The sequence below is a fragment of the Pogona vitticeps genome, chromosome 1 (assembly GCF_051106095.1).
Source record: "Pogona vitticeps strain Pit_001003342236 chromosome 1, PviZW2.1, whole genome shotgun sequence".
NCBI classification, from domain to species: Eukaryota; Metazoa; Chordata; class Lepidosauria; order Squamata; family Agamidae; genus Pogona; species Pogona vitticeps.
The window spans coordinates 20444114-20464638 of NC_135783.1; the positions used below are offsets into that span (position 1 = coordinate 20444114).

The 20525-nt window shown below is 43.7% G+C and overlaps 2 protein-coding genes and 1 long non-coding RNA gene across 7 annotated transcripts in view; 2 read left to right on the forward strand and 1 right to left on the reverse strand.

Annotated features, from left to right (window-relative positions):
- Window positions 1-1450: 1450 nt before the first annotated feature.
- Window positions 1451-7529, forward strand: LOC144585750 (uncharacterized). The gene is made up of 2 exons (XR_013540281.1): window positions 1451-1540; window positions 7438-7529. It is a non-coding gene; the product is annotated as an uncharacterized LOC144585750 (long non-coding RNA).
- MRPL2 (mitochondrial ribosomal protein L2) lies at window positions 2493-10377 on the reverse strand. The gene is made up of 8 exons (XM_020796859.3): window positions 10250-10377; window positions 8870-8959; window positions 7748-7916; window positions 6957-7098; window positions 6205-6320; window positions 5170-5280; window positions 3783-3856; window positions 2493-2771 (listed from the first exon to the last, which is right to left on the reverse strand). The coding sequence occupies exons 2-8, from the start codon at window positions 8936-8938 to the stop codon at window positions 2559-2561; spliced, it is 894 nt and encodes a 297-aa protein (XP_020652518.3). The 5' UTR covers window positions 8939-8959; window positions 10250-10377; the 3' UTR covers window positions 2493-2558.
- A 73-nt stretch (window positions 10378-10450) lies between these two features.
- The window catches only part of KLC4 (kinesin light chain 4), a 62962-nt gene continuing 52887 nt past the window's right edge, over window positions 10451-20525 (forward strand). For all 5 annotated transcript variants that reach the window (XM_020796903.3, XM_020796907.3, XM_020796908.3 and 2 more), the window contains exon 1: window positions 10451-10579. The gene's annotated coding sequence lies outside the window, so the exon portion shown is untranslated. The remainder of the gene's footprint in view (window positions 10580-20525) is intronic.

The window sequence follows — 20525 nt, forward strand, 5'->3', positions numbered from 1 at the left end:
GTCTCTGGCTCCCTCTAGTAGCTTGTCCTGGTAAATACACCACAGAAATAGGTACAGTACACTGTGTTTTTTTTTTAATTTAACATTTTCATGCCAGTGGGAAAGTGAATTGCAGATGCTGATCCAGCGGATCGGGGAGTCCTACTGTATTAACTTACCAGCCTCATTTGAATATGTGTAAAGTTTCCATTACATTGAAAGATACCATTCAGACCACATGCCATTCCTTCACCAAACTTTCTATTTCTACTTTCTTTTGTGACATCTAGTCCAACAAAGAGAGGTGTGATTTGTTCATTGCCTTTTCACACTCGACTTGAAAAAGTAATATCCCAGAATGGATTCCAGAATTCATTTCATAGCTAAACTCTGCATTTGGGCCATGAACTGAGGTTGGCTGAGGCCTCACATGCATACTGTGATTAGTAAAGGTAAAGGTTCCCCTTGACATTTTCAGTCCAGTTGTGTCCAACTCTAGGGGGCGGTGCTCATCCAGTTTTTCAAGCCATAGGGCCAGCGCTTGTCCAAAGACAGTTTCTGTTGTCACGTGGCCAGCATGACTAGTGAGTGCCGTTTTACCTTCCCACCAAGGTGGTACCTATTTATCTACTCGCATTTACATGCTTTCGAATCGCTAGGTTGGCGGGAGCTGGGACAAGCAATGGGAGCTCACTCCGTCACGTGGATTCAATCTTACGACTGCTGTTCTTCCGACCCTGCAGCACAGGCTTCTGCAGTTTAGCCCGCAGCACCACCACGTCCCCATCCTTATTTATGAAATATACATTTTTAAAACAAATGCTAAGTACGATGTATTTAGTATTTATTATTAAATTGCAGGGATGGGGACTGAAGTTGTTGGACTTGTTGCGAAGTCGGACTTAAGTTACACCAGTGACTCAACTTGGGGTAGTTTTTTAAAAAAATAATGACTTGATTCACAACTCAGAATCCACCCACCTCCTCTTTTTTTCCTGCAGAAAATTGTTTTTAATAGACTTGGACCCAAAGACTTGCAAACATCCCTGCTAAATAGATCTCAAAGGCTGTGTACAACAGTGCCCATCAGCCTATGGAGGTCTGTTCACCAATCAAAAAAACAGTGGAATGGCATGTTCTCTCTAGCTCTCCATTGTTGGGCAGATACTTATTGGGGGGGGAGAATGCAAGAAGGAAGAGGGAATTCCATTGTACAAGATGAGTTTGCATTCATGGCGTTTAGTGGGGCACATACTCAAAACACGAAGAATTTGTTTTCTTTGTCAAATCAGATCTGTCTAGAGGGAAAGTACAAGAGGCCACAACATGAAATTTTGCCCTTGTAAAATGCACAGGGTAAGAAATGAAAATCCATTTTTAATTCAGATTACTAATATCTCCTTTTCTCTGTTTAAAACAAGGAGAGTCCCTATGTGCTTGAAGAAATGGAAAGAATTAATTCCATAAGGCCACAGTAATTTAGACAGAATCTCAGAATACTAGAAATGTACAATCTTGACTTTCAGCTCTCCTGAAGCTACAATTAAACATGCCGATGGAGGTAAGTATTCAACAATACTCCAACTGTATATAAAATTATGGTGTGTTTGAGTATGTTGATTTAAATAGATTCCTCCTAATCCAACAGAATACTGAGCCACAGCTGTATTTACCCCTAATACCTCTGAAGGATACATCAGCACAAAAAATGCAGAAAAACCTGCGAGATTGAATGGTCACACTGTGGAGAGGAGCTAGGGTGGTCTGAATGCAAAATGGCTGCTTTTGGAGGCATCTAGGAGCAAAAAATGTTGATTTTCCCACCAGCAACAGGGCCTGGAGAACCACAGATAAAGCCCATAAGTCATAGTTTAGCTGCCCCTGCTATACCACTACAGTGGTGTCTCGTATTACGACGTTAATTCATTCCAGAAAACATCGTAATACGAAAAGAAAAAACCCATTGAAATGCATTAAAACCTGTTTAATGCGTTCCAAAGGGATGTAAACTCACAGTCCAGCGAAGATCCTCCATAGGGCGGCCATTTTCGCTGCCTGTGCAGTGAGGAATCCGTCCCAGAAAACAGCGGGGGGCCATTTTGTTTACCTGGCAGCCATTTTGAAACCACCAATCAGCTGCTGGAAAATCATCGTTTTACGAAGAATCGGTTCCCGAAGCAGGGAACCGATCATCACAAAGTGAAATTCCCCCATAGGAAACATCGTTTTGCGATCCCAAAAAGTTCATAGTAATGCGGTTTCATCGTTAAACGGGGCAATCGTAAAGCGAGGCACCACTGTACTATAATATAATCTTAAAACTGGAGACTTGGAAGGGATCAACAAGTCCAGCTCTTGTTGAGGAGGAGGCACAGTGCGGAATCGAACCTCCAGCTCTACAGCCAAAGACCTCAGCCACTGAACTCTCTAGGCGTTCATATATGAAAAGGAGGTTTTTTTTTCCTGAGGATTTAGTTCCCTCTATCAAGAATGCACATGGACAGTTGAGCAGCTGGAGAAGAAAATGTAGGCTTTATTGACCAAATCCTGAAGAACCAGGGACAGTTGAGGCCTAAACATCAAGCGCTTGCCGATGGCGGTGGGAGGTTTACGTAGCTCTTCATGGGTGGGAGAGGTTTGATCTTACGCCCTGCGTGCCCTCCTTTGCGGTGCCACCGACCGCTCCGGGGCCGATGTCCCAGCCACCGGTTCCGCCCAGCTTTCCCAAGTTTGCGCTTGTTGTGTTCCACATTGGAAACCCGTCCCACTGTAGCCACACACGTATCCAGGACCTGCAGGAGAGAAAAACAAAGTATATTAGGACGCAGCACATCTTTTCAAGTGACAACTTTGACTACCTGCTATACATTGCATGGTCTCTGGCTCCCTCTTTGTTGCTTAGTCATGTCCGACTATTCATGACCCCATGAACCAGAGCACGCCAGGCCCTCCTGTCTTCCACTGCCTCCCAGAGTAAGGTCAAATTCATATTGGTGGTTCTGATGATACTGTCCAACCATCTTGTCCTCTGTCGTCCCCTTCTCCTCTTGCCCTCATACTTTCCCAACATCAGAGTCTCCCTCTAGTGATCGGTTTTGATAACTACACCCTGGAAATACATACAGTGGAATCTCGACCTAAGTACGGCTCCACTTACATACTTTTCGACGTATGTACTTCTCCGGCCGCAAAGTTTCACTTCAACTTGTGGCCGGAGAATTGACCTACGGACCAGAAGAGGGAGGTGGGGAAAGCGCCAAATTCATATTTGGCGCTTTCCCCGCCTCCCCCTTCCAATCCGTAGGCTGCCGATCTGCCTCTGGATGCTTTCCAGGGCTTCTCTGCCGCCATGGGAGGCATCTTGGAGGTCCCCCCCCGCCGATAGTGCCTCCAAAGCACGATAGGCGGTGGGGGGGACCTTCGAGAGGCCTCCCATGGCGGCGGAGAAGCCCTGGAAGGCATCCTGAGGTCCCCCGCTGCCGCCACTGCTGCTGGGAGCCGTGCCGTGCCGAGTGATCCCCGCCATGCTCGGACTCCTGGACTTCCCCCTCCACCCAGTCTACTGGGGGGTAGACCAGGCCTACTGGGGGAAGCCCTCCCCTGGTAGGCCTGGTCTACCAGGCTTTCCCGGGCAGATTTGCATTTTCTAAGGCTGCTGATTCTTAATAAGCTGAGTCAGCGATGACCACCAACCTAGCACACTCATATAATATCCCAAAGTCATTTAGTGGGAAGTCATTTGCCAAGAAAGACGTCTGTATTCGTCACCTTCCTACGGGTCTAACAAATCCTGAAAGGCTTACCTGCATTTGTCTCTTGGAGGGCAACTGGATGATGGCTGTTCCATTCGCTTTCCGTATCAGCACGCCACAAGTGCCTGAAATAGCAAGCAAGAATAATATCATCTAGTGGCCATAGGCTTTGTTTCAAAGTCTCTTCCCTGTGCTCTCCTGTGCAGTTGAATTGGGAGGGGGGGACCCCTGCAGATAAACTGCTTGGCTCAGAATTTCTAAGAAATGGGTGCTTCATTTGGGACTACAATTCCCAAAATCCCCATGAGAGCACCATGCTGGGAGTTGTAGCCCAATACAATAATATCTCCAGAGAGCATAGAGACCGGTTGAGGCTTTCTTGCCACCATAGTCCAAAAAAGTTACTTCCTCAAGCCAGTGAACTGAGCCAGCTCCATCACCTTGCGGCCAGCCTTGGGTGTCTCCTTCCACACTGAGCAGACCTAATGGAGGCTGCAGCATTTCACAGAAAAAGACACGTTCAGCCATCTTAGAGCAGTCATGGCAAAAGAAGAAGAAGAGGTGAAATTTAACCCTTACTATTGTGTTCTTGTTGCACCTACATCCTGCCCATCTCCCTAGAGAGCCCAAAACAACACATGTGGCTTTTTTCCACTACAGTTGGCCCTCACAGCACTCCTGGGAGGTAGATCAGGCTGGGGGAAGGAGTGACCAAACATCCGGCCATGGTTTCCATGGTTTATTGGGTAGTAGAAAAGAATGTGCTAAATCCATGTCCAGCATTTAAACTACAGCTGTGCCCCACTTAATGATTACCCCGCATTACGGCGAATCCGCTTCACGACAAGGTTTTAAATGGGTTTTTTTCGCTTTGCGAAGATCGGTTCCCTGCTTCGGGAACCGATTCTTCGCATTATGACGATCAAAACAGCTGATCGTCGGGTTTTCAAAATGGCCACCGGGTGCTCAAAATGGCTCCCCGCTGTGCTTAGGGACGGATTCCTCGCTATACAGGCACCGAAAATAGCTGCCGTATGGAGGATCTTCACTGGACGGTGAGTTTTTAGCCCACTGGAATGCATTAACCGGGTTTTAATGCATTTCAGTGGGTTTTTTATTTTCGCTTTATGACGTTTTCGCTCTACAGTGATTTCGCTGGAACAAATTAACATCGTTAAGCAAGGCACCACTGTACAACAGCATACTAGGGGTTTCGGTACATGAAGGTTATTGGTTTTTCCTGCCTCTCAAGAGGTTTGCCCTGTGATGGTTGGAGAAGCTGCAGTTGGATGCTTGCAGTTCCTTTACCATTTACTCTTCCTGGTAGCTGGGAGAAAGCGAAGAAAAGGAAAAGAATCCCAACGTTTTCTAGATCTAGCCATCTGCCCACTTTGCTCTATTGCTCCAAACTCTTTATGACCAATCTTTGGATGCTGACCTGCTGCTCGGATATACTGCGCTCCTTTCCCAGGATGGCTCTCCACGTTGTTTATTAGGGTCCCTATGGGTAGAGCCCCAAGCGGATAGGCATCTCCTTCCTTAGCCATGACTGAAAGACAAAAAGAACACCACCTTGTAAAATATCCAAAAGCAACCAAGGCCTAGAAACACCAAGCAGAAGATAGGGCCATAGTGAACTTAAAAAACAGGAGGGGAAAAGCCTGCAATGGAGGAATAACCTCGCCTTCCACTTGCCTTGCCCAGCAAAAAGGTAGGGGAGGCCAAGTCATCTCTCTCTCTCAATCTCTCTCTCTCTCTCACACACACACACACACACACACACAGAGAGAGAGAGAGAGAGAGAGAGATTGAGAGAGAGAGAGAGAGATTGAGATTGAGATTGAGATTGAGAGAGAGAGAGAAAGGATTCAATTCCTCCAGCTGAAAGTTGGAGCTCGACAGTAATACATTGTAAACCATGTTAATGCCTTATTTCAAAATTGTTCTTTGCAGGGATCTTTAGGAGGAATTTTTGGCCATTTAGGTATTTGTTTAGCCTCTAAAAGTGATTAAAATCCATTTTTAAAAAGGGCACTCATAACATGTTACTTATAAAGCTCCCCATATATTACCCATGTTCTCCTTTTCCAAAGAAACGAGCAATGCCGAGACATTAACCATTTTAAGTAATATTTCCAAACTCTGCTGAAAACACTTTGGCTGATCTGTGTTCTCAAGCCTGGGGTGGGGGTGGAGGGGAGTATATACAAGCTTGTCATCCAGAGCCCCCTTCTCATGGCATAAATTACCTTGGATACACACGGGATTAATCAGTTCAGTCATAAGTATGATGCCAGAAGTCTCCCTGAGAGAATCTACTCTTTGCTCTAAACTGAGAACTGCCACACAGGATATGCCTCAATGAATTTATGTTAATTTTCATGTTGCCTGAAAGGAGGGGGCGTCCATCTTGAACACAAGCTACTGATTTTTGTTCAATTCCACACCCACCCACAGCTAATAATGGATTTACCCGACATTCTGCTTATTTTCCCTGAAGTCTTGATGATGTCGCCAGCCTGCATGTTTTCTGTTGCAATGATCCAGCGTTTCCGCTTCCCTCCAGCCACCAGAGCTATGTGAGCCGATCTGCCAAGGATAAATGCCAGAAGCCAATAAGGCGGGACCAGTTTGGCCCACCAAATTCATGCGCAGCTACCAAAAAGGAAAACAGGCCATACCAACGGGGTTATGACACAAAATGTTGCCATGTGGAGTATTTCTACTTATTCTTAGACTTCTTAAACTTAAAGAGGTTCAGGTTTCCCACCCATCTCTCCAAACACCCCTCCCATCAATACACATACCTCCATCCGCACTCTGTGTCCTTATCGGGCTGTTTTGAGGACCTTTACAATTACATTAAGATAGTTTATTTTCCCATTGACTTCACTGGGTAATTCTCACTTCTGTTTTTAAAAGACCCTCAAAACGGCTTCTCAAAGTGAGCCAGAAAATGACCAGCTCCTACAAAGGGATGTTTTTTTCTGTAATATCCTAGAGTTAAGGGAGCATCTTCCCATCCCCAGAAGTGTTATTCTGGAAGCCTTTTTTTTTTTTTTTTGTCCTGCAAATCCCAGGACTACCTTAAATCTGCTGATGATCTCCCTCATGGTTTTAGCTGTTGCCATTTTGGCATTATAAGCAAACACATTTGGAGAACTGAATAGGAATTTGAATATAAGGAATTTGGGAGCTCCCTTAAAACAATTTGGCACCACTCACCTGCATGGATCATACCGGACTTGAATCACTTTCTCCTCAAAAAAATCCGTCTCTGCTCCCTCTGGATAGCTCAGCCTTTTGAAATCAATCATACGGTAGCACTGTCTACTCCCTCCTCCAAGTCCAAGAATAGTAATACGACCTTGTGTCGAACAGAGTGTTTATTAATCCTTATATACTGTGTTTGAAATACTATTTGCAAATGAATGAGGAACAAAAACTAATGTTTTACAAGGTTGTGGGCAACCATCCTACTTCTGGGAAAGTTAATAAAAACTAGGCTGGCTTAAAAGGTTGGAAAAGAAAGAGTAAAGGCAAAAATAAGCTCTTAATATACATTTGAAGGAGAATTTATTATAGGATTAGAGATACAGGAAATTTTTCATATTAGCTAAGCAGCAATTAATATAATATTTATCGAAATACTGAAGTAATTACATTGATAATTTTGAATGTACAGCTTACAGCTTTCTCATTTCAGACAATGAACCCCAAACTGAATTACAGTACCTGGCCTACAGCAGGTTCTTTAAGATGAAAAAGTATGTTAACATACGACAAAAAACAAACAAACTTCTGAGCTTTGAGAAAGCACATTGTGCAGTGCAATGTTCTCTACTGGAAAAGTAAGGAACCATGCATTTTAAAACTACATCACTGTTAAGAGTTGCTACATCCCAAGTCAGAAGAGCCATGATGATGTCCAATGTCCAGTAGGAAGGAACAAGGAGAAGATGAAACCGGCTATCTGAACGCTGACAAAAATGTGGGAGCTGCAGCTCAAAACATACCTGTGTGATCTCGGCCTGCTGTCTTTTTCTTGGGAATTGGCTTAATGGTATATTTGGTCCTGCATTTCCAAAACGCATCTCTAACTGCAAATGTAACGGCAGATGTGCTGATTTCACGGTACGCATGGAGTTTGTTTGCAAGACCAATGCCACTGGGAGAAACAGGTACCTAGAAAAAGCAAACAGCACCCAGCTTTTCAACTGAAAGCTCTACTGTGCTTCCTCCACCCTGGATTAACTAGTTCTGGAAATTTGATGTTACAGTAATCTTATTCCTGCAGAATAGATAGGACATAAGAATAATGGACTTTATGGTTCATGGTATGCAAGAGGCAGGCCACAAAATGTCCTTGAATTAAATCTGTGTAAAGTCACATGGCATCAGCCAAAAATTGTTTTCCTTACTTCCAAACATGTGTGCAGATGTGTTGTTAGCAAACACAAATCCAGAGGACTTTGCATTATTATGAATCTGTATGGTCAGATCCTGGCTCTAAAAGACAATAGATTTCAAGGATGAGCCATGGTGAAATCACACTTAATATGGGTCTTAATTTGTTAACAAATATGACTATCACCAAGAAATTCAATCCAGATAAAAGCTGCTCAAATCCACCCAGACTGAAACCAAAGGTGGGCAAGTACAACCTTTCAGATTCCAGATGTTCTTAGACTGTACCTCCCATGGTCTCTCAACATCAGCCGTGTTGGACAGAGCTAATGGAGGCTGCAGTTAAAATGTGTGAAAAGATACACATTCCCACCTTGTTATACTCAATGTGTGCCATATACCCACTATTGAGAAATAGCATTTTCTGGATCAGACCAAAGGTCTTGAGCCCAGTATTCATAGTAGGTAGCAAGATACCTCCAGCAACTTCACATGAAGGCATGATTCTACTTTTGCATTTTTCCCAGGAGCTGATATTCAGAGGCATGTCATTTCTGATCCCAGAGAAAACACATTAACTATCATGACAAAGATGGCTGCCCTTAACCGTACATTGGTACAATAACAAAAGAAAACAGATCATTACAATAATTAATAGGTGATCTTCACATTCATAAATTGGCCCAATTCCCTTGACTAAAAAAAAATAAATCCAAAAGATTGTGTCATACCTGAGAAATGCGAGGACATGATGACAACAACAACGATCCAAAATTCCGGATCAAGCCTGACACAGCCATACTAGTCACACTTTCTTCCTGCTACAAAGTTTTATTTAAAAAAGAGGGAGATGAGGAGGATTTTGGAAAGTCATATGAGAAAACGTAACATCAACCACTACAATGGACAGGAAATGTTGCTAGAGATTAAGTGCTACTGGGAATATTTGTTCAAGCTGCTAGTCCAATGCACAGGGGCCAAAATGTATCAATGGATTTTTCCTTTTATGTTAAATGTTTATCCTGTCCCTTTCCACAGGAATTTCCAGTACTGCACACAGAATTTATTTCACGTGATCTTAGCAAAATGAAGAGATATGATGACAAGTTCACTCAGATGAGTGGAAATTTAAAACCAGAATCACACAGCCCTTGCTGACCTCCACCACAGTATTCCCCAGCCTAGTATCTAGATCCTTTGATGGGGGCGTACTCAGAAGACCTACTGGATAAAATTCTGTTACTAGAGCAGGCCCACTGAAACAGCGAAGAACTGGTGAGTCAACTCCTTCCTAATTTCCATTAATTCAATTGGACCTATTCTACTGCAACTTACTACACAAAGCAACAGGATTGCTGAATGGGACTTACAGTACTTCTGCACAAGCATGTCTGTAAGGCTGCAGCCTGGAATTGCCTAGTTCTCTTTGGAACTAAATTCCTATGTAAGACACAGGAGATCTGACAGGGCAAGACGCAGAGGAACTGGCAAATTTACCCGCTGTTTCTCAGAAGGATCAATATAATAGATCGTTGCAAGACGAGGGAGTGTAAAGGAAACCCTTTTCACTCTCTAAACGTTTAAAAATACAACTCCCACCATCCGTTGGTGGGCAAGACTGTGTGAGCATCCCACGTAAATGCATGTCATATGCAAGCTTTCGAGCTCTACGGAACTCTTTCACAGGTCAGACCGTAAAAAAAATGCCCCGCGTATTTTTACTATCAAACCTGACGAAGAGCTCTGTTGAGCTCCAAAGCTTGCATATTGCATGAAGCCACCTCTGATCATAAATATACTAACCATCTAGGACTTTGAAAGCTTGTCTGCTTTGCTTTTACTCCTTCGGATCAACTCGGTCTCATTTTTGTTTGAACTTCCACAACCCATTAAAGCACTGGCTATATTGGGTCGGGCTGCTGGGAGATGCAGGGCCAACACACACACTCCATTTACTCAAGGACTTTGCATCCGATGTAGGGAAAACACGACCGGTTGCTGTTACTTTAGGGACAAACACGTGTGAATGTATGACACTGAACCTCTCCCTCTCTCCAGAACCGCAAAATACTTCTCACGCGTCATTACAGCAATAGAAAAACGCGACTTACAGGCTCGCTTCAGTATCTCAGGCATGGTGAAGACGAAGCATACCGTCCTCCTTCTTGTCACCTGACCAAAGAGGCTCCACCCACCCCCGGTTCCCCCCTCCCTCCCTCCCGGCCGGAGCGAGGCATTCTGGGAAGCCGCCTGCCTCGGCGAGGCCGCCATGTTGGATTTAAAGGGGCTGCGGCGAGATTGGGCGGAGCCAGAGTGAGGTTTGTTTTCCTCTTCGTGCCGCAGCCGAGGCGGCCCCCTCGAGCGCTCGGCGCATGCGTGGCCCCCTCATCCATCCATCCATCCTCCGAGTCGGCTCCCGAAGAGCCCCGAGGAAGCCGCAGGTACGGTCTTGGGGTGCTTTTTCCCCCCCTGGGTACGATGGTGGTTTTCTTTCTTTTTTTTTCAAACAGGAACGGCTTTCCTCCGCTTGGCATCGGAGCGCCCTGTCGGTCGGGGTGGGGTCGCCAAGGGAGAGGCCTCGGGGGGGGGCGGCGGCGGCGGCGGCGGCGGCGGCGGGGGGGGGGGAGAGGGAGTTAATGACGGAGCGGGGGCGACCGTGGCTGAGGCGAGGAAAATCGTCAGGCTGGCGGAAGATAAAATACGTCAGCCTGAAGAACCCTCCGGTCTAGTCAAGAGCCCCCTTTCTACATCTCTTCCCCCCCCCGCCGCCGCCACTACTGTTCTCTGTGGTAGGGGAAATGCACTCTTCATATGCTCAGGAGCCCTGATGTCTAGCTAAATCTTGGCCCTGGGAAACATGAACATAAAAAGAGAGCCTGTGGTTTGAATAGCCCTGAGGGGAGGCCTCATTATGTGGCGTGATTACATCCCGTGGCGAGCAGGTCGGAAGCCCGCGGCCTCTGCCCCGACCCCGACCGGGCGCCCTCCGCTCCTGCCCTCCCACAGGAAACCCTGAGTTGGAGCTTCAGCCTTGGTTTCAAACCGGAGGATGTGTCTTGGGTCCGATCCTTTCCTCTTCCCGACAAGCTCCTGGCCTTGATAAGCAAGGCTGGCTCCGATCTGGGAGCGCCCCCAGCTTGCGCCCTGAGGGAGCCCGGAGAGGAGTCCAGGGCTTGTATGTATTGTACAGTACTAGGGCAGAGTCTAACATTTCTTTCAGAGTAGAGAAATAACAAGGTTTTCCTCCACTACCCCAAATCCTTTATTTTCTTGGAATCGTAGTAGGCGTTCATGTATTGGTTGCCTTTACACCCCATGTTTCTTCCAGCCAGCTCGAGGAGACCTGCGTGGCACTTCCTCCCCCCTTTAATCTTCCGCCAACATAAAGAGAGAGAGACTGGCTTCAGGTCACCCATGAAGTTGCCTGGCTGAGCGAGGACTAGAACCAAGGTCTCCTAAATTCCCGTCTGACACCCTGCCCGTTATCTAATAGGCAAGGGAGAGGCTCTCTCACGCAGGTCTATGTGCGTTGACTTGCAGCTGTAATTCAACAGTTGTAAGTCAACCCACATTGTTTTTTACAAAGTAAAAAAAGCAGTCTGCCTTCCCAATAATCCTGTGTACGCTCAAAGTTAGAGTAAGTCGCATTGATCTTTTCCTTTGACAAATACGTTAAGGTTGTGCTAATCAGAGTGGCATTCTTTTCAATTTGTGATGAGGGGTAACTTTGGATTCTTCATTTCATTTTTAATTAAGGTCCTTGAAATTTAGGAGCAGGTTGCTGCAAGTTCTCCCTTGTTTTGGGAATGGCAGAGCCAAGGCTCTTTCCTGTTGATGACATTCTTTCCTTCCCAGTCTCCCTCTTTCCATGCCAGAGGACTTTTAATATATCTAACATGTTGTCTTAGCCAGGATGTGGGGAAAATGTTCTGATGCAACCGTCTATAACAATGTTGCCACTTCCAGTTTTCAGCCTGTTTTATAATGTGTTCAGGACAGGACAGCTGTCTCCCTTCTTTTTTCCTTAAACCCACCTAAAAACTATGAGCTGCAGGATTTCACTATCTTGTATTAGATCAATGCCTAAGGAAGTTTTGATCTCTGAAATTAGGTTTGGCAAGTCAGGTGTGGAGTTGGCATGGGTGTGCTAAACTGCAAAGTCTCCTGTGTATGTGGCACTGCCCTGCTATTTATAATCATGATGCTGTCACCCTATGTGGTGGTTGCCAGGCAGTCCTGTGAAAGGAAACTGAATGTAGTCTTTGAAAAAAAAAGGAGAATGCATCATCCTTTTTTGAGCAAATGAATTACAGCTGCAGCAATATCCAGTGTTAGATGTATGTAACTCTATGTAGAATTGTGTTTTTCGTGAGTGAAAGGTGTGCTCGTTTGGATATGAGTGGTCTGATTATTATTATTTTTTTAAGAATAAAAACTCCAAAGAACTGCTTGAACACGGGGTTTGTGCAAGATCTAAAACATTCTCAAATTTTCTTTGGTGATTAATAATGTTTATCAATAACTTCTAATAGTTAATTAGAGCAACGTAGTACTCAGTTGGACAGGAACCTTCAGACTCCTAAAAAACAGAATCACCTTTAAATCCTAACAAAGAACATACCTATACTGTATATTTAAAATTTATTGTTCGCAAGTAGCTTTTAATGTTTGTTCTATAACTAAGACCTTATTGCTACTGACTCTAAAAACAACATAAACCTGTGATCATTTCCAAGCCAGATATCCTCTTGGGGGGTGGTGCTTTGTTGTTTTGCTCTCCTCAAAAAGGAGTAACTCCACTCCCCATTCCCAAATCTGGTTGTTTCACAGGAATCGCTTCCCCTAAAGTGAATGAATGTCATAATTGGGAGCAATTAATTTTTCTAGTTCTTAACCTTCCCATACTGACAAGTCACACTAGAACTATATTGAGATTATCCATGGCTAAATTGTCTTGAACACAGAGCCAGGACAATAGCATGTACAGTAATTAAAAGGACTGGAGTGCAGATGATTCGATGCCAATGGAAGGCTAGAGAAAGCATTGTCTTTCAGAATGCTTCGGCTGCAGAGATTAGTGGCTTGAGTTGATGTTGCTGAGTCTCCTATACCCACCCAGGTTGACAAAAGAAAAACTGTGTTGTCTTCGCTACATTCCTACACATAATTAACTGGCAATAAATTCTGTTTGACTCAGCAGGGTTTACTCTGGAGTAAAGAGTTATATTCTAAATCTTCTGTTCAGAAATCTGTAGAGATGTATCCAACTACAGTGCTCTATTCCATGTAACTGTCCTATTTCTATACCTCCTTAGCTAGCATAATACAGTACTGTTTCACGGATCAAGATGCAGAGCAGAATGTTTGTACATATATATAAATCTGTATTTAAAAATGCTACTACTTTGGGGAGAAATTAACTAGTCTTGGTCCTAATGTCTGTTTCGGTCAGGTGCAAGTTGCAAATGTTTTGCCATTTTGGCACCAAAATGTTTCAAGCCCAGGGGTTAGATGTGGATGACATTTTGGACTTGGCTTTTTAAAAAGCCTAGAATGGGAACCTGAAGATTTCTGAGTAAATTTGCTAATTCTGAAGGATGGGCTATCTTATAAATTGGTAAATGGGAAGTTTTCCTAATGGAGGCAAGGAGAGTTGAGTTGCCCCTATGTTCATCATAGGGATCAGTACTACTTACTTATCCATGAGCAGTTTGAAGTTAAGAGGTGAGGCTATCAAGACTGGAGATGTTGCTAATTGAGTTATAATGGTGAAAAACCAAGGTATCTGTGAAGGCCTTTACTAGGGCCTTTGTAAATTGGATGAATGACCAATAAAGCAGGTGAGGTTCTATGAAAAGAAGTTTTAAAATGAATCTGGGAATGGCTGGAATGTATTCTTTGAGTGCACTAGCACAAAGGTAAATTGAATGTTGTGAATTGTTAGAAAAAGGACTAAAAATAAGTTCATAGAATATTCAAGTCATTGTGATATTCACGCTAGCTCAGTGGCATCCAATATATTCGCGAAGGCTTTCACGGCTGGGATCTAATGGTTGTTGTGGGTTTTTCGGGCTCTTTGGCTGTGTTCTGAAGGTTCTTCTTCCTAATGTTTCACCAGTCTCTGTGGCCGGCATCTACAAAGCCAACTACACCAGAGCACAGAGTACTGTCCTCTAAAGATGCCAGCCACAGAGACTGATGAAACGTTAGGAAGAACAACCTTCAGAACATGGCCAAAGAGCCCGAAAAACCCACAACAACCATCAGTGGCATCCATTGATTAATGAAACATAACGGGAAACTGTTAATTTACAAAATTAGAATTAAGCATAATATTTATGTTATTGCATTTAATATATTTGTATCCCACCCTTTTCCTTAAAAAGGACCCAAGGCAGCATAATACATTATATTTAAATAAGTAAACATTTGATGTGCCCGCATTTATAATACTGTGCATAATTTTGGTCAAGCTTATATTGACTCGAGGATGGGACAGAGCTTGAAAGAATACAGAAAAGAACAACTTAAAGATATTTCAGAAACATCTGAGTTATAATTGTTAAGATGCGCTATATATTATACGTCCTGCTTTCAAAACGTGCTATTTGTAAATGGTGTTTGGCCAGAGAAATATATATTGAGAGGCTCTACCTTGTTTGGAGATGTTTTCTAATTTGTGGGGAAGGGCAGACAGACAGGTACTCTTTTGCATCTTTTGTTGAAATAGGAAGTTGTTGGGGGCCTATGAAAGTGAAGCAGTGTTTTTTAATTTAATTGTTTCGGCATGGATTCTCTTAGTAGCAGTGTAACCTTACCTTTGCCAGTACTAATGGATGGGGATTCTGTCTGTGCAGGTTACTAATAAGATTCTCATGTGTATTGGCAATTTCTGAACTAGGGGGTTGCAAGGATTTCCTAGTATGAAAAGAGAAATGGATTAAAATGCTTATGAGTAGAGATGGCGGTATTTGTATATGAATATCCCCGCACAGCTGGACTTAACAAGGGTCCGGCCCCTGGGGCCGGACCGTCCTCTCATGCATCCGCCAGTGGTGGCCCCACTCATCCATCCAATCGCTCTGGGAGCGCCACTCTCTTTCCACTCGGCTAGCCACTCCAGGCAGGGAGAGAGAGGACAAGTCACTCTGCATGGTTGCTGGGTGGTCAGTGGTGCTCTGGGAATGATTGGAAAGGATGAGCAGGGCTGTTGCCACTGCTACTGGACGCATGTATGGATTGTCCAGCCCCAGGTGACAGACCCCCATTAAGTCCAGCTGTGTGGGGATATTTCAATACGAATACCCCCATCTCCACCTGTGAGCTCATAATATTGAACATATGGGAATCGCTGGATAGCTCAGCGGTTAGTTATCTGGGTACAGAGTTAGAGGTTTGGAGTTTGAGTCCCCATCATGGCTCCTTGCAAGATCCTGGATCCTTTCCAGCTCTGCTGTTGTAAGATGATGGTGATGGTAGTGTTTGCCACACCTCTGCTTGATTCATTGATCTGTCAGCTACTGCCGGTGGACCAAACTCAGTGCTGAAACACAAAGGATGCTACCTATCATATACCTGTATGCAGTGTATATGATAGGTAGTATTGCGAGGTGCAGGTCACGTGCCAGCTCTGTGACACAACACATGAGTGGGATGGGGAGCAGGGACAGAACAGGAGAAGCGCCTGGGTTGATGGCCACTAAGTGGCTGCTTAGCCGTTTGAGGTCCACACTGGTGGCTCAAACTCAGCCTGCCAGGAATGGGAAGAGGAGCGGCTGTGGAAGTGCATTGGGTAGGGTGGCCTGTGCACCCCTAAGAATATTGTGCCCAGGGCAACCACCCCTGTAGGCGCCCCCTACACTATGCAACTGCCTCTATGAAGTGCCGTTTTGGACCTGTCTTCTCTGAATGGGGAATTATGTGCAGATCAGTAACTAGTGTGGAAAACACCCATGGGGTGAGTTTCTTTGATGGTGACAAATTTTCATTCTTCCAATCTCTTTTTAAAAGTCTCTTACTGTAAGAGTGAAACATGCTTCCAGTGTTTAGTTCGGGGTAGGGGGTGGGATGCTTCAGCTGTGTGAAGTTTGGAAAGTGCTTTAATATACAGTGGCAGCTTAATTACAGGAGCCAGTCTCCAGTCTGCTTCTTAACTTGTTGCACAAACACAAAGCAGGCAGAGCACTATAAATTCTTGTTTTCAAAAGCTCTAAGGCCAACTTTCCCAAGTTAGTTTGGGCTGTTGCTATGGGAAGTGCAAAAAAGGTATCCTACAATAAAAAATCTGATGGGAGGGGCATCAGGAAAAAAAATCCCCTAAGAGTACTTTCCAAAAGCACCAGAATGTCAGCATGTAATTGTGTAAAGTTAGTTGTTAATTTGGAACAATATTTCTGCTTGCTTATGAAATTTCTTACTATGGGATGAAATGAATCTTGTTTGGTAACTGAAAGCTAAGTTCATTAATTGCCTGCCCTGCCTTTTTATTTCGCTTTTGCCTGAACTTGAGAATTCTTGTCATAAACTGGAATAAATCTGATAGAGAAAGCTGTCCCATTAATTTCAGTGAAACACAACAATTAATTTCTATTTAGTTTCTTTATTATTTTGTTCTCTGGGGGTTGGGAACAAACAATGGCATTTTCTTTAAAAAGCTGGTCTTTATTTTTTCATTCTACCAGTAGTGCACCCGTTTCAGAAACCAGTGAATTGATTTACTTCTACAGGCGAACTGATGAAAGGTAAAATTAGAATTGATCATTATAAAGTAGAGCAGGAAGGTTTATATTTAAAATCATACCTTGGTTAAGATTTGTACTGACAACTAGTGTGAAATATGAATTGCTTTAAATTTTTAAAAAGAGAGTCTTTATGAAAAAAGGAAATAATCTTACACCGAAATATTTGAAAATGACATGCTAGAATACAAAATATTTGTCCTTTAGTGTAATGAGAGCAAAAATGGTGGCAAATTCTGATAAGACAGATTGTTTGGCTTCGTTTTCCATTTTGTAGGTAGATATACTCTTATCCTATTCAATCTCCAAATGATTTGTTTCTGGGATTCCCAGATTGTGTAGAGGTATGATGTTAGGATAATGAGGTTGTGGTCTGGGACAATGTGGCTGTGCAGAAATAAGGTCAGATGATTGACTTAAGGATAGGTAAGTAAGGCTGTGGCTTCAGTTAAGAGATATGACAGCAATTGTTGTTTAGTCGTTCAGTCGTATTCGACTCTTTGTGACCCCATGGACCAGAGCACAACAGGCCCTCCTGTCTTCCACTGCCTCCTGGAGTTGGGTCAAACTCATGTTGGTAACTTTGATGACACTGTCCAACCATCTCATCCTTTGTCGTCCCCTTCTCCTATTGCCTTCACACTTTCCCAACATCAGGGTCTTTTCCAGGGAGTCTTCTCTTCTCATGAGATGGCCAAAGTACTGGAGCCTCAGCTTCAGGATCTGTCCTTCCAGTGCGCACTCAGGGTTGATTTCCTTCAAAATGGATAGGTTTGTTCTCTTTGCAGTCCAGGGGAGTCTCAAGAGTCTCCTCCAGCACCACCACAGAAACAAAAGGCTAAATGGCAACAATAGTAAGGTTCATATCCTCCTGATTTAGGAGTATTCCTCCATTTCAGTAAAAAAAACTGCAGCTACGTATATGAGAGAGAAGGGTATCTCGTATAAGTATATGTATATATAAGTGAGCTGGTGAGATGAAACGGAGAGTAGTAAAGGCCATCCTTGCATAAGGGTGACTCAGTAGTGGTTGTCATGGGAGTCAGTGAAAGCTGGGAGAGGGCTGTAGTGACTGGCAATTGATCGTCCATGCCCAGACATCCTGATGATATACTGTAAGTCGTCTCTGCCTGAATGGGCTACTTCTAGCAACATGGTGCTGTAGTAGAGGTATGCTTAGATTTCTCATATTCTGATTCCCAGAATTCTCTATGAATTCCCTAGGCAAAATTCTAGAAGTTCTAAGCCACAGACCCATGCCTATAGGGACTCGGAAGCACCGAATTTAACTTGCCTGCAGTAGGGCCTTATCTTGAAGACTGGGAGCGCTTTCTTTTCAGCCTGCTTGCTGTTGTTAATGTCCCAAAAAGGAAGCCACCAAGTGCTTCCTGTATTTCTTTGTGGTCCCTCTGTAGAGTCTAAAGAACAGCAAGACTACAGCTTGCAGGAAAGACTGTGGCAGCGTCTTTTTAAAACATTAATGACCAGAAATAGTCCTAAGACCAGTTGATTGAAATGCAGATGTTTGTGAGTCTGTGGCCTGGAATTCCCAGAATTCTGCCTAGGAAATGTGTGGAGGATTCTGGAAGATGGAGGCAAAAATATCTGAATGGCGCTTTCTTAATCCTGGATCTTCCACTTCCCAGCAGGGCTTGCCAATAATATTGTGAGATCCACTTCACTTCTGTTTGTAGTCAATGCAAAGGGAAAGCTCCTGGATCATCTGTGTCTTAGATCTAGGCTACAGTTCTTCCAGTTAAATCAGTCTTTATGTCTTGGTTGTATCCTTGTTTTTCTTTCTCATGCAGCGCTGTTCTTTGTTTTTCAAATCTGTGCCATGGATCTGTTGAGTTCACTAATTCCATAACTACCTCAAGGGGGAGGCGGGCAAATGAAGTGGGCTATGTCCCAGTAGCTACTGTATGTTGTTCCTGATTGCAGCTAAAAACTACTCCCACTTTTTGTGACTGTGTAGGCTTGTTGCCAATTACTGCAGACTGCTGTGACTGGATCATCATGCAGTAGTTCTTCAGGGGTCTCTTTGCCTTTGCCCAGTCCCATTTTCTGTTTTATTGTTGCACTTGTGCTTGCTTAAACAAAATCACGCCTGAAAAAAGATCATCAGGAGAGGCCTTTCTCTCCTCCCACCACCATCACAGATGCCTTTGATGGGGACTTGGGAAAGGGCCTTCTCTGTTGCTGCTCCTAGACTTTGGAACTCCCTCTCACAAGAGGTCAGGCAGGCACCATCTTTGGTGTCCTTCCTCAAGCAGGTGAAGACCTTTCTTTTTGGACCAGCTTTCCTTCAGTGACTGCCTGCTTGAGTGTTAAACTGATTGTTATGCTTTACTGCTTTGAATTTGTTTTTTGTTTCTTTTTTTTTTACTGTGTTGTAGTGTGGTATTTGACCCTTTCTGGTATTCGTATACCTACTGTTTTTAGCTTTAAATATTATCTTCAAATGATGTAAGCTGCCTTGCATCCTTTTTAAGGAGAAAGGCATGGTACAAATATTGTAACTAAATAATAAATAAATAGTATTGAGGGCATAGGCTGGACAGTTTCCAGAGCTGGGGAAGTCAAATCTTTGGACCGCTTAGCAATTAACAGCCTTACAAATACATGCAATCTTAGTCTTGTTCTAGTATTTGATTTTATATCAGTTGATTGATGCTAGTGACTTGTTCATACCTATATTGGTCTAAATACTGTGGCAATGGTCTTTGTGAAATGGTCTTTGAAATTTGCACTGTTAGTCTGGGTACCAACTTGCCTTCGTCAGAAATATGCAACTGAGACATAAACAACAAACTACCCTTTTGTACCTCTGGAGAATATGTATCCATGTACATATCCATCCGTGTGTCTATGTTTGCCATGGATTGGAGAAGAAATACTGGGTCTCTGTTTCTGGCAACACAGTGCTAGCTGCAATGCAGAAATTTGCCTTTTCCTTTTTGCCTTGGGCAAAACAGAGGTTCCTGAAGCAGTACAGAACAGAATGACCTCTCCACCCTGATATATGGTTATGTGTAATGGGGTAACTGCACACTTATAAGTGACACATTCAGTCTGAAATCTGAGTCTTGGGATGGAGTGTAGCAGCAGAACTATGGCCACAGCAACATCTCATAAATTATTTGGGTTTTCTGACATCTTTCTCCCTCCCAAGTCTTTTTTAACACCTAGGATGAGTAGGAGTTCTGGAGAACTCAAAAGCTGGTACCATGTGGTTTGTATTTGTAAAGATATAGCTTACCTGTTTACTTTGGTTAGATTTTATTCTCATGGACCAATAGAAGACCTTCTCAGTCGCTGCTCCCAGACTCTGGAACTCCCTCCCATAGGAAGCTAGGCTGGGCCCATCTTTGCTGTCCTTCTGCAGGCAGGCAAAGACCTTTCTCTTCAGGCAAGCGTTTCCTTAATGACTGGTGGTCTGAGAGGGGTTCAAAATGGACTGTTGTGCTCTGTTGTTTTACGTGTATTTTAATATTGATCTTGGTTGCCATTTTAATATAGTACTTGTTTAATTCTTTAATATTTGTATACTTACTATTTTAGCTTTTAAATACTGTTTTATTAAAGTAAGCGCCCTTAGGTCCTTCTGGGGAGAAACGAAGCTTAGAAATATTTTAAATAAATAAATAAA

What these genes read in the sequence shown, in the direction of transcription:
- MRPL2 (XM_020796859.3), bottom strand. Translation starts at nt 8,938, where the DNA reads ATGGCTGTGTCAGGCTTGATCCGGAATTTTGGATCGTTGTTGTTGTCA. An exon ending in GTCCGGTATGATCCATGCAG is followed by an intron (nt 6,321 to 6,956) that starts GTGAGTGGTGCC and finishes TATCCTTGGCAG; the next exon opens with ATCGGCTCACATAGCTCTGG. An exon ending in GAAAATAAGCAGAATGTCGG is followed by an intron (nt 5,281 to 6,204) that starts GTAAATCCATTA and finishes TTTGTCTTTCAG; the next exon opens with TCATGGCTAAGGAAGGAGAT.